Source organism: Eleginops maclovinus, chromosome 18, assembly GCF_036324505.1.
Source record: "Eleginops maclovinus isolate JMC-PN-2008 ecotype Puerto Natales chromosome 18, JC_Emac_rtc_rv5, whole genome shotgun sequence".
Taxonomy (NCBI): Eukaryota; Metazoa; Chordata; class Actinopteri; order Perciformes; family Eleginopidae; genus Eleginops; species Eleginops maclovinus.
This window is the reverse complement of record NC_086366.1, coordinates 21200839-21217687: the sequence shown is the minus strand read 5'-3', so window position 1 is coordinate 21217687 and position 16849 is coordinate 21200839. Positions and strand designations below refer to the sequence as shown.

Here is a 16849-nt window from a genome sequence, read left to right as displayed (position 1 = left end):
AATCTACTTAGTTACCACTGCAGGTATGTTATGTGTGCTACCAGCCCAGAATCCAAACTTTACCTAAAATAAAGCCATGTTAGTTCTGTTTCCAATTTGTTTAGTTTTCCCCATAAAAAATAGCAACAAAAAAAGAGATAAAAATATGGTTAAAGTACCGGATTGATAAGCAGTATCGTGAGAGTAGTACCGTTAAAATCTTAACTATACCCATCCCTACAAACACTTCATTAATAGGTAGGCTATGTGTGGAATAGGAATAGAATAGTGATGTGATTATTTGCAACCTGCAGTACAAATAGTAGTTAATGTTGATTTATATATTTTCATTAAAAAAGTAGGCTTACCAGTACTAATCATGCCTAATTATTGCACAGTGCACAGGATCATTTGCCAATAGCACTTATGTTCATGTCCAATCAATATATGAGATGATTGTTGGATCTTGTGTCTTTTTATTATTAGTAGAGAAAATGTCCTGTTAGTACAACTATATACAATTAATCCTACCAATATAGGTTGGAACCAGGTTAGGGGGGGCTTGAATGGAAAAAGTTTGGGAACCACTGAACTAATTTAACAATCTGCCACAAACCAGGTTCAGTCAGACAACTCACGTGTTTCATTAATATGTTTATTAGAAACAGTATATAGTTTGAGTTTGGCATCTAGGCTTGGGCCTCATCACTCCACATGTTAACACAGAACATTGAGTGATGATTAGATAACTATCCCCCGAGCCTACAGATGGAAGCTGAGGAGGAAGCTGGGGTGGTGGTGGGGCAGGCGAGCATCTGCAACGTGAACGCAGCAGCAGCAGCAGCAGCAGCAGCAGCAGCAGCAGCAGCAACAGCAGCAGCGAGGTGAACACATTAGCAGGGTGGAAACAGCAGTAGTAGCAGCAGCTGCATTAGCGAGGCAGAGGTGGCGGATCCAACAGCTTAAATAGAGCGCCAGATCAGGAGACTATTTGTTTGGTTGGTTGCAAGAGTGACGAGGGGCGTTATGTGCGAATGTATCATTGGTGCTCGAGTTGACTGCCTTTACTAGCTTGCAGGCTTTGCCCCATATATCAAACAGACCAGATCAGTGCTTTTATTTAGCACACACACATTGAAATATGAATTATTGCTTGATCAAAATTACTTTGTGTGCATAATAAAGTTTTGTTGGACCTTGCACTGGGCACCAACTAATGCAGTATGAATTGCTACAGATTTAACAATTAATAGTAAATGTGTATTGATGATTAACATTGGTCAGGGAATTTGGTTTCAGAGTGATTTGAGTTAATTTGCTTGATTGTTGAGTCAGTCTTTCAGCCAGCATTTTCCAGCAAACTTTCAAGAAACTGACAAAACAGTCAAAGTGCAGAGTCTCTGACCTCCTGAGTTTGGCAATCCTGGTATCAGAGCTGATCATGGTCCACTTATCAGCTTAAAGCTGTTTGCATGACAAACCCAAACAGCCCACGCTGCGTAAAGGGCAATGTTGCAGAACTCAAACACTTGCATGACAAACCCAAACAGCCCACGCTGCGTAAAGGGCAATGTTGCAGAACTCAAACACTGTTTCACCGAAATGTCCAATTGATTGTAACAAATTATGTCTGGTTGATTGAAAAAATATATAGGAAAACCTTTAAAATCATACCTAATGGCTTTATGATGCTAAGATATTTGTAAAGGTTTTGATGTTCTGGTTTAATACTAACTGAATAAAGCAGTGTTTAGAGTCCATATTCTAAATGGTTGAAATAACTTAGATTTTATCGAAGATTTCAATCATTTTAGAATTTTGAATGATTTTTATTGTTTAACAATAACAAATGTTTTTTCAAGTTTGAACATTGCCAGATTTAAGTGTTGAAATTGCAGATGTAAGTACACACTATGTAGTGTGAAGTCTAGAAAATGATTGACTGGAAATAAAATAAAGGGGTTGCGTGTGTGTGTGTGTGTGTGTGTGTGTGTGTGTGTGTGTGTGTGTGTGTGTGTGTGTGTGTGTGTGTGTGTGTGTGTGTGTGTGTGTGTGTGTGTGTGTGTGTGTGTGTGTGCGTGTTTGTGTCTGGGGGGGGGCTGTGGGGTTGTGTGGGTGGGTGAGTGGGTGGGTGGACAATTTAACTATTTAGCAGATGCTGACTCAGGATCGTTGCAGTCAGTTATGGGTCGTCCAGGGATCCAGATGTGGGGCCGGACACTGTGTCTCTGCTTGAGCTGGATGTGTGTGGGTCCAGCACTGGCAGGACCGTAAGTACTGTCTGAGCTGAAAATTACTGTGGGATGAAGACTTTTGCTTCATAAGTCAAGAGAGCTTATCCATTTCAGGATCAGTGAGATATCGACTCTCTGTGTGTGTTCTGTGGCTGTAGGCAGTACATGGTAGCCATTCCTGCAGTTCTTGAAGCTGGAGTTGAGACCAAATTCTGTACGAGTCTCCTGCAGCCCAACGAGACTCTGGTGATGACCGTCACTCTGATGTCCGAGCAGACAAATACAACCCTCTTCCAGCAGACGTCCAGTAAAGACTTTCATACCTGCACTCAGTTCAAGGTCAGCTCTCCAGCAACATTTGTTAAGATCGAAAATGTTAATATGCTTTCATCACACATCCACTAAAACAGATAGACACACACACACACACACACACACACACACACACACACACACACACACACACACACACACACACACACACACACACACACACACACACACACACAGTTTGAAATGCAACTGCAACTGGCGTGAATACTGATCAAGTTAAATACTCAATAATTGTTTTTTCATTGATGTAAGGCTCAGTTTTTGTTTATGTAATATTTTCTGTCACAGACTCCTTCAGTGGAGAATGAAGTAGTGCAGAAGTTCCAGGTGGAGGTACGAGGCGACACATTTTACTCAAAAGAAGTCAGGAAAGTCATGATCAAAAGCCATCAACCAAGTACATTCGTCCAAACAGATAAACCAATCTACCTCCCTGGACAAACAGGTAACGAAGAGCTGATGATCTATGATTTTTAACACTGATAGTGCCTGGGTTCCCTTTTAAAAGCAAATACATGCATTATGGCGTAGAACTTTCATTGGCATAATGTCATCATATTGTATATATGGACATTTGATAAATTCCTCGGTAAAATAAGTATTTGGTCACCTACAAACAAGCAAGATTTCTGGCTCTCACAGACCTGTAACTTCTTCTTTAAGAGGCTCCTCTGTCCTCCACTCGTTACCTGTATTAATGGCACCTTTTTGAACTCGTTATCAGTATAAAAGACACCTGTCCACAACCTCAAACAGTCATACTCCAAACTCCACTATGGCCAAGACCAAAGAGCTGTCAAAGGAGACCAGAGACAAAATTGTAGACCTGCACCACGCTGGGAAAACTGAATCTGCAATAGGTAAGCAGCTTGGTGTGAAGAAATCAACTGTGGGAGCAATTATTAGAAAATGGAAGACATACAAGACCACTGCTAATCTCCCTCGATCTGGGGCTCCACGCAAGATCTCACCCCGTGGGGTCAAAATGATCACAAGAACGGTGAGCAAAAATCCCAGAACCACACGGGGGGGACCTAGTGAATGACCTGCAGAGTGCTGGGACCAAAGTAACAGAGGCTACCATCAGTAACACACTACGCCGCCAGGGACTTAAATCCTGCAGTTCCAGACGTGTCCCCCTGCTTAAGCCAGTACATGTCCAGGCCCGTCTGAAGTTTGCTAGAGGGCATTTGGATGATTTAGAAGAGGATTGGGAGAATGTCATATGGTCAGATGAAACCAAAATATAACTTTTTGGTAAAAACTCAAGTCGTCGTGTTTGGAGGAGAAAGAATGCAGAGTTGCATCCAAAGAACACCATACCTACTGTGAGGCATGGGGGTGGAAACATCATGCTTTGGGGCTGTTTTTCTGCAAAGGGACCAGGACGACTGATCCGTGTAAAGGAAAGAATGAATGGGGCCATGTATCGTGAGATTTTGAGTGAAAACCTCCTTCCATCAGCAAGGGCACTGAAGATGAAGCGTGGCTGGGTCTTTCAGCATGACAATGATCCCAAACACACCGCCAGGGCAACAAAGGAGTGGCTTCGTAAGAAGCATTTCAAGGTCCTGGAGTGGCCTAGCCAGTCTCCAGATCTCAACCCCATAGAAAATCTTTGAAGGGAGTTGAAAGTCCGTGTTGCCCAGCGACAGCCCCAAAACATCCCTGCTTTAGAGGAGATCCGCATGGAGGAATGGGCCAAAATACCAGCAACCGTGTGTGAAAACCTTGTGAAGACTTACAGAAAACATTTGACCTCTGTCATTGCCAACAAAGGGTATATAACAAAGTATTGAGATGAACTTTTGTTATTGACCAAATACTTATTTTCCACAATAATTTGAAAATTAATTCATTAAAAATCCTACAATGTGATTTTCTGGATTTTTTTTCTCATTCTGTCTCTCATAGTTGAGGTATACCTATGATAACAATTACAGGCCTCTCTCATCTTTTTAAATGGGAGAACTTGCACAATTGGTGGCTGACTAAATACTTTTTTGCCCCACTGTATATTAAAAAGGAACATTAGCTTTAAAAAAAAGTGTATCTTATAAATGGAAAAGTTTATGTTATGTTTGTTTTTATTACATTTAAGTGGTTTTCCTGCTGCACCAGTAAATCTGCTCAAATTGGTTAGATACCCAGCTCTGCTTTGATTGGTCAACCGCTTAGAGATGTGTTGGAAATCTTCTTGTTATCTTTTTGCATTTTTATCAGTGAAATTCAGAGTCATCTCACTGGACACCATGATGAGACCTGCCAATCAGTGGGTGAGTGTGTGAACAGTCCCTCCAAAATGTCATTCCAAAATTACATTTTCAGTGGTTATTTTTAATAATGGGGCAAGTTTTCATTTGTGCCCAATTTTGAAACATTTGTAGCATGTAGGTCATTGAATTAAAAATGACAGTGGAACTACTGTTGAGATAAAATTGAACTGTTTATCTGACGTGCAGGTGTTCTCCTATAAGCTGACTCTCTTTTGGACTGTGTATGATGAAAACAATTTAACAATAATTTTTTCTTTTGCAGTATAATATCATTGAAATTGAGGTAAGAGTACAATGATGTACATATAAAATACATAAATGGTATACTATTAATATATGAGACTGCAGGTAACCTTTTTGGTTAAGTTGGATCACAAAAACAAATTTTACTTAATCGCCTATTGAAAATCAGCATGTGCACTAGAAGCTGTCTATTATGCCAACATTTAAGTGTGCAGCCCAAGCTTTAGAGAATGACACTGAATTCTGATATGAAGTTGTGACAAAAAAAAATAGGATGTACTGTGACAGGGTACTTCACAACTAATTCACAACTTAGAAAAATCTCAAATAAAGGAAGCAATTTCCTTCTTATTTGTCCCTTATCCTCATAATATCGTAACAAAAAGCAACTCTTTCTTTACTGGATATTCTGAAAGCCTTTTAATGGATTTAATTTGAAGAAGTTGTTTTCTGTTTTTTGCTCTGCACCCTAAATCCTACTTTCTTCATGTTCTTTCAATCTACATTATTAATTGAATAGGATGCTAACAGGAACCGGATTGGACAGTGGCTGAATGAAACATCTGATAGTAAAATATTGCAGCTTTCTTACGCCTTGAACTCCGAGGCTCGTGAAGGATCCTACAAGGTTACCGTGTCGACCGGGTCTAATAAAATACATCACAGCTTCAAAGTAGAGAAATATGGTAAGGTATTGTTTTAAGCCATTCATTACAATTCATTAATAATGAAGAAAGGATAAAAAATAATCCTATTTTGCCCCCAGTTTTACCTAAATTTGATGTAAAAATAACTGCTCCTGATGAAGTAAGTATTGATCAGGAAGAAATCAAAGCTGAAGTTTGTGCAACGTGAGTAAACCCTCTTCGCTCATTACACTCAAATAATCTTAAAGTTTAAGAGTGAAAGGCTCCTTTTTAACAACCTTTTTTTCTTTGTGTATCACTCTAGGTATACATATGGACAGCCCGTGCCAGGCAGTGTTAATGTAGAAATGTGCAGACCTAAGCTGAGACACTTTGTTAGTAACATCTTGACAATGTCCCCTGACAGACCAGAGGCAATCCTTAAATTATTTTCTCCATGCTACAAGGAGACAAAGCAGGTACAGTTGCTGTAGCAACAGTCTGTTTTCCTAAAAAATAGCTAATTTCTTCCCTTTTCAATTTATTTCATTGTATTTAATTTATCTTATTGTGCTTTCTAGATGGACAAAAAAGGCTGTGCCACTTTTATCTTCGCAACATCAACTTTCACAAAAGTTGCGCAAAATTTTCTGCTAGCTAAGTTAAAACTCATTGCCATGGTGGAAGAGGAGGGCACAGGCAAGTATTGTTATATATATTTGTATCTTGCGTCTCAATATACTGTATTTACATATACTTTAAAAAGTAATTTAATCAGGAATATGACTGTCATGTGTTGAAACGATATGGAATACATATGTTTGTAATATTGAGCATCCTTCTACAGGTATTTCACACCAACAAGAGAAGCGTGTAGATATTTCATATGTTGTTGGAAAGCTGTCCTTCACTGACACACCCAAGATTTATGGCCAAGGATCCAATGTGGAGGGAAAAGTAAGTGCATGCAGTCTTCACTTCTTTAGTGTAATGCAACTAAAATGCACTGTACTACTGAAATGCTTTCTCATTAAAGCAACTTTGTCTCAACAGGTTAAAGCAGTTTATTACAACAATACACCCATTGCTGACATGCCCGTGTACCTGTTTGAAGGTGAAAGGTGGTCAGCACGTTTGATACAGAATCTCACCACTGACAGCAATGGTGTTGCCCCTTTCTCATTCAGCACAGCTAACCTAAATGGGAACATCCGTTTCCAGGTAAGAAGAAAAAACAATCAAGCATCCCACAATTGTCCTCCACATCATAACACTTAATAACTAATAATAAAGATAAGCTGAAACCTCAAATGTTTCTTGATAGACTGCAACTGACCAAGGTGGCCATATTGAAAGTGTTGACTTTCTTTACCTTAACATTGGATTTCGCTGTAAAAACTGTAGCTTTCTTTTACCTCAACCAATAATTACATTGTTCTTTTCTGTTCTAGCTAAGCTACACACCAACATTGATCTATCAGCGTGATAGAACGCCATACTATGAGGTCGGAGATCACACAGTTTCGTTGGCCCAAGTCTCTTCTCCTGATACCATAACAGTCAGCTCCCTGGAGGTGAAGAAGAAGGATAAACCACTTCCATGTGACAAAGAAGAAGAAATATTTATCCAGTACACAGTAGTTGGAGAGGACCAGGGCTCAGTGGATATAATGTGTCTCGTAAGTAAATATTTCATCGTTCCCACGATAATGCTCGCTATTGATTTGGAAACCTTAACCAAGTTTTACCCAACTTCCTCCTGTATTTCCAGTGCACATTTTTACCATGAATGTCATTGCAGTTAATAGGTAAAGAAAGCAGGGAAAAGGGCTGAAGCTAGATGAATTTCCCTTGCTGTAGACTACTGGATATCAGTAAGCAGTGAGCAACTAGCTAGAAGCAGCAAACCTAGTCCATAAATGTGTGAATAAATAGCAACTGCACTAGTTCACTCTAAGTGTGGTGTTTAGTATGTGTAGCATATAACAGACTTTACAATTGATACCAATATCGAATTGATGATTAATAACCCAAATGTATGTATGTTCTATATTCTTTGCTTCTGAGAAAACTAAAGTTGGAAATTATTTCTGAAAAACAAAACATATTAACTCATTTAATCTTTTAACATCTATTCATGTAATATCTACTTTTTGCACAAAATGATGGATTAAAGTATCAATAAGAGTACTGATGAATACCGGTATCAAAAAGCAATCTCGGTTTCAATAAAATCCTAACAATACTCATCCATATAAGTCTCATCAACGGTGTTCCCCTTTTTGTTGTCAATGTTCCTTCAGATTAGTTATTTTTTACAAAGCCCTCTTTTTGCCACTGCACATAATCAGTTTGCTAAATACAGAGTCATTGGTACAATATTCATTCCTCAGGTGTTATCCAGAGGAGCCATTGTCATGCAAGGAGTTAAACGGGTTGAAACGCAAGATAAATCAGGTGAGCAAAGAACAACCTCTTAAAATCTCCCTTTAAATATAAGAATGGCTAAATAATTCAGTTTTATTGATCTCAGGTGGTATGTTATTCATAATTGTGGTTTATAACAGTTGGTTTGTGTTTCAGTGAATGAGGGCCAGGTGTCCTTTAAGCTGACAGTGTCTCCAGACATGGCTCCAAACATCCAGGTTATAATTTACGCCATCCTCCCCAGTGAGACTGTGATCGCCAAAAGCGCTGACTTCTCCGTTGAGAAATGCTTCAGTCACAAGGTCAGTTTGAGGAGTGATGGTTCTTGTCAGATTTAGGTGTAGAATGAAGTGTATAGTTATCTGTGTTATCAGTCTGATGCTTATTTTGATGGGTGCTGACACATCATCGGTCAATAGGAATCGACTACAAAGCTTCTGATAACATAATCTTAATGCATTTGCTCATATGCAGATATCTTTTTGTAAACATTCCAAAGTACTGTTGTGGAAATTCCACGAATAATCCTTTTTTTGTTCCTGGTAAGAAATGAACCAATATAGAAGTTAGACCAATGTTGTGTTATTTAATGAAGAGTCAAAGCATTCAACAGAATCAATCTATTCCAGCTGGAAGGAAAGACAACCTGCACTAAAATGTAGTACAATTAATCTGACCAAGATTTCACAGAGAAACAGGAGACGTTGGAAACAGGCAACTAAGTAATTTATCCATCAGCGTACCAAACGGGAAACAAAGGGACATAGGACATGTGAATTATAACAGGTAACATCTGTCTGATAATTTGCCTGAGTATGGTCACAGTGGCACCCTTCTGTCTGAAGGAAACCAGATTTGTATTAAAGGTGTGAAGAAGCCTCTGAGGCACAGCCATAGTGAGCCATGGCAAAATAAGTTTGAAAAGTATTGTCATGATCCTTGTTTTGTGTCTGTTGTTTCCTGTTTTATTTTTGAAATGTATCCTCCTCCTTGTGTATTGTCTGGTGTCACTTGTTGTGTATGCCCTCCTGTGTCTAATTGTGTCATTGTCGTCACCTGTTGCCCCTGTGTTTCCCCTCCCCTCTCCAGCTGTGTCTTGTCTTGTGATTACCCTTGTGTATTTAATCTTAGTTCCCCTTTTGTCTCTCGGGTCCGGTCGTTGTTTCCAAACTTGTCTTGTCCATGTTCTGTGCCTGTTTCCGTTTATGTTACCTGCCTGTTCCTGTCCGTCCGTCCGTCTGTTTGCTCCTGTTCCTGGTGGCCCTGTGTCCCCTGATTAGTGTAGGTTAGGTTTTTCTTTGTTTGAAAGTACAGCTTTAATTTGAATAAAGCTCGCCTTTTGTTTGGACCCATACCTGCCTCCTTTATTCACTCTGCACCTGGGTCCTGTCACCAAAACCCTGACAGTACAACCGGACCAGAATGGACCCAGCAGTTTTTTCCATGCACCAAGAGCTGTATGAGCTTACATACACTCTTGAGTGCATTTTTGGGGATTAGAGGAGAGCCTCCTCTTACAGGGCCAAGGAGGCTGCCCTAATAGAGGCACGTTTGGAGGTGGCCAACAAGCTTTGGCTAAAAAGCGTGTTGCCATAATGTCTGAGACTGTTTTCATGCAGCCCAAAGGGTCTTCCTCCAACCATCAATCCCTTCTTAGGATCCCACTTGGCCTTTGGAGGTCCACGGAGCTTGCAACAGTCAACTAAGGGACGCAAGGCCAGGCTACCAGCCTGCCCTTCTCCAGCCAAGCCTCCCGCAGCCAAGCCTCAGCAGCCATGTTCTTTTCACCCTCTGCCTGAGCCCAGTCTGCTCTGATTGATCAGCTTGACAGCTCTATTGTGATTGGTCAACTTCCTAGAAATGTCCCGCCCCTTAGCCTATCACTTAAACTGTGTTGGAGCACTAGCCAATAGAAGCGCAAGTGTTACATATTGATGTTACAAATGTGTAGGGAACAGAGGTATTTTAGCCTTTCGAACCTTTTACATGTTTGTTGGTGGCTTGCCTCTCACATTGTCACTTCCCAAAAGGAAACATCAACAGCACAGTGGGGATTGGGTACTGACAATAAAAACGTAATCTGAAAACTGCATTTGATACAGAACTTGATGCAGGCCACTATGAGTTAATTATTAAGCGTAAGCGAGACCAACAGCTAGCCCATGTCATTCCCCTGAAATGCTAGTATCGAGTAATGTTGCTGTGGAATGTACGGGTCTGGCGCAGGGAAATTGCCCTGCCTGGCACTTAAGACCACAAACTAAATAAAGGTAAACTACACCTTTGTGTAAGGTTAAAAAAAGTGTAGGTTCTCAAAAAAAAATTTCCCCCGATACATCAGGTGTCGCTGGAGTTTTCTCCTTCCTCGGCCGTCCCTGGAGAGCAGACAACCCTGCAGGTGAAGGCCCTGCCAGACTCTCTGTGTGGTGTCAGCGCTGTAGACCAGAGCGTCCTCATCAAGGAGCCAGGGAAAACTCTGGAAGCAGACACGGTAACTGCTAGGATAAAGCACAAATAGATACATAGTTAACGTTACCTGAGCATAAGCTTTAATAGGTGGTTGGAGTTTGTGTTTTCATTTCCTTGTGTCATGGTCAATCATTCTTTGCTCTCTTCTTATACCAGTAGAATATCGTAACCAACTTTGTAAAACATCCGTTTAATGCAGCTCGATGCTGATTGTTGAGTTGAGGCGCATTGTTTTAGAAATGCTATTGGAAAAAGAGATGATCACATAATTATGCAAGGTGCCGTTTGAACAAATATTATTTGCATATATATTTCAAGATAAAAGAGTAAAACTTAAATCCTAGAGCCCCCCTGAAGAACAACAAATGCTTGTCAGTTTATAGCATTGAACCATACCTTTTTTTCTCAGATATTTAACCTGTTACCAGTCAAAAAAGCCTCCCGTGTTCCACACAATGTTGAAGATCATGTTGAATGCTTGCTGGTGAGACCCAGAAGATACGTTATTCCATATCGACATAGAAACCAAAGAGATGATGCTCATACAATTTTCCAGGTACTTATTGCACAAACATTAATGTACAAAATAAAGCATACGCCAATATATGTTGTTGTTGCCCATTAAATCAACTTTTCAGTGATGCCTGTATCTATGTATTTAGAATGCAGGTATGAAGATGGCAACAAACCTGGTTATAAGAGTGCCGACATGCCTCAAGTACAGAGGAAAAGCATACCACCAGGGCCGTGGTATTTGACTTTCTTGCTCTATCAAATGACACATGGTGTATATTTAATAGTTTTAAAGCAGGTCACCATGTCATTACTTTCTCCTGCTTCTGATGAATTCTTTTATGCTTTATTTTCAGGTAATGTTCGTGAAGTAATGCACAGCCGTTTGCGAAAGGTGGGTAGTGCGGCACCTTCTTTTGATTCACCAATTGAGACTGTCCGCACTTTCTTCCCTGAGACCTGGATATGGGACCTTATAGAGATTGGGTAAGATTTTGCCACAAATCGTTTCGATGTTCATGGATTGTGGCAGACTTTTGTGATGCTAACAAACATGTATTCATAATTTTACAGATGTCTTTTAAATGATTGTTTAGAGGGAATAGTGTTTTTTCTGGTGCAAGTGGGAATCATTTTCAGGGTTAGGCTTCTGTTACCGGTCTCAGGATTGTGATCTGAGGAGGGCTAACAAAAATGACTAGAAGCCACACAAGTTAGCGTATAGCATAGTTCACTAACAGGGGGACCACGGTCCGGGTGCGGACCCTGACGCCGACCTATAGGACCCAGATCTATAATCAATACATTAATAAGGGATTTTCATTTTGACGGGGCAATTCAATTTTAACCGGCGCGAAAGAGACGAGTGAGCGATACAGGGAGATAAACACAAGAAGAGAGAAGTTAGCGGGAAACAGAGAGACGAGTTAGCGGGAGACAGAGAGAGAAAGCGGAGAGAACAGTGAGGGGAGAGACGAGTCAGCTGGAGACAGAGAGAGAAGGCGGTGAGTGGAGCACCAATGAGCACCTTCACATGTGTATGAGAATGGCCCTGACACCATTTCAGCCCTGATTTAAAATCCTGGCCGGACAGGCTAGAGCTCAGTTCTCTCACTGAACTAAAGAAGGTCAGTGAGGGATTGGAATATAAGGGACAGAAAGACAAACATTGAAACTGTTCAATTGTTATGATGTATTCGGACTGATATTTGGATATTTGGGGGTAAAATTAAGCTGTCTTTGGCTCTTTCTGCTGTACAAATGAAAATTTCCCCTCTGTGGGACGATCAAAAGGTAGCCTATTCTGATTCTGTTGTGTTATATAATTGGCTGAAAGTCAAGATGTGAAACGGTTAACAAAGAAAAAGGGAAACCCAAGCTGCTCTCACACTTTATTTTATTTTCTCTATTTTATTTTAAATGCAGCCCGAGTGGAACATTAAAAATAACTATAGTATATATCTGTATAGTTCAAGACAGTAAATATTGTTGTTTTTTAACTGTACTTTGTTTGCTTGATGAGATAGTCAGTTGTTGATTACATGTAGACGTTGATACAGCTACTAGGTCACAGCTAATGTATATCACACTCATTCATAACGGCAGTTAGACATTTTGGTGTTCCGGACTTTCGCTTGAATTTTTTATCTAACTGGACCTCGTTGAATTTTAGTTGAATACCTAAATAATTCACCGTTGTATTGTTCTGGGTGGGGAACGTGTTAGAGTGTGACCCGTTAGTGGGTGGGGACTGAAGAGTTCCGGTGCTGTTGCCATTCATTCATTGCTGCGTAGTAGCAGGCTGTTAAATTGTGTTTGTGTGTGTGGAATAAATGGATATTAACCTGTGGAATTCCATATTAAACACAGAGCCTCCATCTCCCATTCATCGGCTCTACAATATGACATATTTTAAAATAAATACAAATGTGTTTATAATAAACTAGTTATGCCTTAACCTATCATTTTGTATATCACAATTCAAACATGTTTTAAAAGGTTTAAGAAACCCCACATACCTCAGTAAACACTGAAATGTGGAATTTGATCATTTCAGTAAAAAAAGAAACGTTAATATTTCTCCTTTTGATTAATACAGAGCTGAACGTTCAAAACAAAGAACTTTAGCAAGTTACGGTATAAGTTTTAAACTGCTTAGCCTAATAAGCACCGTAACTTTCATGAAACGCATTTTTCTCGTCACGATCGGCTGTTTCCGTAAACGGCCGAATGTTGTGTCATGGTAAATGTTGCGACCGCAAGGCATTGTTTGGGGCAGCATTTTCTCTTTCCTTTTCGTAAAGGAAGGTCCAGTGTTTGCTAAGCTAAAGGAGGTTGTAAAGGAAGTTTCAAATCTCCTTTCCTATCATCTAGAGCAGGGATTCTGCAGTAGGTTTTTACAAAAGTTTCACAGCTGTGTCTCAATAGTCCGGTACATGCGTCCACAGGCCGCTGAGTGGAGCTCATCAGTATTTACTGTCTGGCGGTCCGGAACAAAAGAGAGATCGATTTCACAATACAAACATGTTTTATAGAACCATCTCCGGATTCTTCTATAGGCTGACGTCGTCAGGGGCGGGTCCTCTTATGACGTCACCGTCGCCATCTTGTTAGTGATGTCCTGAAGCTCTCACCTACGATATTCTATTATGCAATCCTTCTGAAGTTTATCAGTTATTAAACACGCAACAGTATCATTGCAGCATCAATGAGTGAGAGGTAGAGGCCGTGTGTTTAGTATGTAACTCCACGCAATACAATATTAGCTACATGCTATCTGAGGCTAAAAACAACATCCGGTAATACTACCGGAATTGGACAAATATGATCCGTCCAGAAACAGTGAATTAGCTTTTAATGTTCCGTTTCAATATATTGATTATTTCTAACACGATAAAATAAAGCTTTCTTGCGTTTTTTTTTTTTTTTTCATTTTTTGGGGGGGTGCGTCAACCCGGTTGGGACGTAGAAGGGGGTGCGCACCAAAAAAAGTTTGGGAACCGCTGATCTATAGCAGTGGTTCTTAAACTTTTTGTCTGACGACCCCACAAAAAAAACTGGAGAGGTTTGGTGACCCCACTTTCCCAAAAGTGTGTAAGTGTGACGTCACGTTTCCGTAGCAACCGATTTTTTGTTCCAATCCAAACAAATTAACAATGTATGACGATTATTTTATGGAAAAGGAACGATTTTGTGTGAATTAATTTACGAGTTTGCGTCTCCAATGATTTGAGTGATAGTCATACATTTTGAAAGAAACAGCAATGCCATCTGCAGTTTGGTTGTTTGGGGGCGGGCTGTAAATCGCGTTGCCAGGACAACGTTATGCATTGCAAACCCATGGTAACGACTGTCAATCAAGCAAAAACAAATAGGCAATGTGTAAGAAAAGGCCTGGGCGGCAACAATTTATTAACGCAAACAAGAACTGGAACAAACAAAGCAATGAAACAAATGTCCAAATCAAACGGGAGTCAAGAGTCAACAGAGAGTGTGTATGATTGGAACGATCTCACTTCCTCTTATACGGACGCCATGTCAATGAGAAGGATGGGCCTGCTTCCGCGAGCATAGCAGGTCAATTCGGGGATCGATGCTGCTCACAGCAACACGAAGATTCTCCTCCATGCTGTTGAGACGACATCTGTATTTGTTCTTTATGTAGGCCAGGGACGAAAATGTCTTTTCGCACAGATAGGTTGATCCAAACGGCGTGAGGATGTCCATGGCAGCCTTGGACAACCCGGGGTATTCCTGCACAACTGACAGCCAGAATTCATCTAGAGTTTTTGAGGCAAACGACGCCTGCAATGTGCGGTCGCTGGACAGCTCAATCAGCGCATCCTCGAGCTCAGATGGCAGGTTGTTTGAGGAGCAGTTGGTGAATGGTTGTCGTACCCAGTCAAAAGGCTCTACATTCTCCGTGAGGAAATACTTATTGAATTTGTCGAGGAGACTACGAAGATGACAGGTTATTGACTCTTTCAATGAATTGGCATTCATGTCACTCTCCAAAAAGTCGTGCAGCTCCGAGAACATTTCAAAGTCCCCACTCTCTGCACGGGCTGCCCAACGCTGCAATTTTTTTGTGAAAGCATTCACTTTGTCTGAGAGGGTCAGGATGTTTGTGCTGGGGCCTTGTAGTGACAGGTTGAGACTATTTAATTTGTCAAATATGCACGCCAGGTATGCAAGACGTGATAACCATCTCGAGTCAGTGAGATGGTCTGCAAGAGGGGAATGCACGTCTGAGAGGAAGGTGCGCACCTCGCTTCGCAACTCGAACAGGCGTGTAAGAACTTTGCCCCGTGAAAGCCACCTTACCTCTGAATGAAAAAGAAGGGATTCATGTGCAGACCCCATTTCCTGGCAGAGAAGGGCGAAGAGTCGTGAATTTAAAGGGCGCGATTTGATCGAATTCACTATTTGGATTGCTGTTTGAAGAACATTGTTAAGCTCGGGTTCAAGTGTCTTGGATGCCAGGGCCTCCCTATGGATAATGCAGTGTGTGAACTTGACATGTGGTGCAACGCTAAGGACCTTGGCTTTCAGCCCTTTGTGTTTTCCCATCATAGCCCCGGCACCGTCAGTGCATATGCTTATGCATTTATCCCAATCCAGGCCTGTCTCCTCCATCCAACCATTAAGACAGTTAAAAATGTCTCCACCAGTACATCTTCCTTCCATCGGAGAGCAGCACAGCATGTCCTCATGCAGTTTCCCGTCATGACTGTAGCGAATGAAAACCATTAAATGGGCTACATTAGTCAAGTCAGTAGACTCGTCTAACTGCAAAGAAAACCGGCTGTTTTTCACTCTCTCGATGAGCTGGCATTTCATATCATTAGCGATGTCGTTAATGCGTTTGGACATGGTATCATTGGAGAGGGGAATCTGTTTAAGCACACTTGCGATCTTTTCACCATGCATTGCTGTGGTCATCGCAATTGCTGCAGGAAGGATGAGGCTTTCAGCAATTGTGTGTGGCTTTTGTGCTTTGGCTACAAGGTGGGCCACTTTGTATGACGCTGCCAAGGCTTTGGTGGGCACAGTAGCTTGGCTATGCACAACGGTCTTTTGCCCATGCAGCGCAGCTTCTTTTCGTAAAAAAAATGTCATGGGTTTCTGAGCATCATCTGGATGTCGGCTTTCGAGATGTCGTCTCATTTTTGTGGGCTTTAAACTTTCATGTGCCAGAACATCGCCGCAAATAACACACTGTGGGTGGTCGAGCTCATGTTTTACCTGGCACGTGAATCCATATTTAAGAAATTCTTTCAGGTATCGGCGACGCCTCGTTGGTGGGTCTTTTTTATTCTCACCACCGGCCAAACTTGTCCCATCTGAGGATCGCGGAGGAGTAGGTGCACAACTGGAGGTAGATGGCACTTCTGAGCTCAAATCATTGTTTTTTAGCAGCCACCTGTCCATTTTTGATGAAAGTTATAACTAGGCTAGTGGCTAAAAAAGTGGCTAGTATCACAAACGTGGCTAGTAACGTGGCGAGTTAACTATGACGTATTGTAAAAAAACCGGGAAGAAATTGAGTTTGAACAGTGGGCGCAGATTGTTACATTGTTTCTATCATAGGACCAATAAACGATTCGAAACGCCATTTAAAGCTGGGCAACTTTTTTTTTTCTCTCTCTCTCTCCCTCTTAACAGCGTGTAGGAATGAGAAAAAGGCAGATTTTCATTGTATTGACATTTTATTTTTCGTTGTTTCACCAGGTGTTATAACAGCTAATTT

General features: G+C 41.0%; 1 protein-coding gene across 1 annotated transcript in view; it reads left to right on the top strand.

Moving 5' to 3' along the window:
* The first annotated feature begins 2126 nt into the window (after positions 1–2126).
* LOC134879830 (alpha-2-macroglobulin-like) overlaps positions 2127–16849 on the top strand; it is a 33091-nt gene continuing 18368 nt past the window's right edge. The window contains exons 1-18 of the mRNA XM_063906359.1: positions 2127–2249; positions 2372–2552; positions 2835–2991; positions 4770–4822; positions 5085–5105; positions 5586–5751; positions 5832–5916; positions 6017–6170; positions 6273–6390; positions 6539–6648; positions 6745–6912; positions 7143–7370; positions 8085–8148; positions 8275–8420; positions 10460–10609; positions 10997–11143; positions 11250–11337; positions 11457–11586. Of these exons, the coding sequence (XP_063762429.1) occupies positions 2164–2249; positions 2372–2552; positions 2835–2991; positions 4770–4822; positions 5085–5105; positions 5586–5751; positions 5832–5916; positions 6017–6170; positions 6273–6390; positions 6539–6648; positions 6745–6912; positions 7143–7370; positions 8085–8148; positions 8275–8420; positions 10460–10609; positions 10997–11143; positions 11250–11337; positions 11457–11586 (2252 nt within the window). The 5' untranslated portion in view covers positions 2127–2163. The remainder of the gene's footprint in view (positions 2250–2371; positions 2553–2834; positions 2992–4769; positions 4823–5084; positions 5106–5585; positions 5752–5831; positions 5917–6016; positions 6171–6272; positions 6391–6538; positions 6649–6744; positions 6913–7142; positions 7371–8084; positions 8149–8274; positions 8421–10459; positions 10610–10996; positions 11144–11249; positions 11338–11456; positions 11587–16849) is intronic.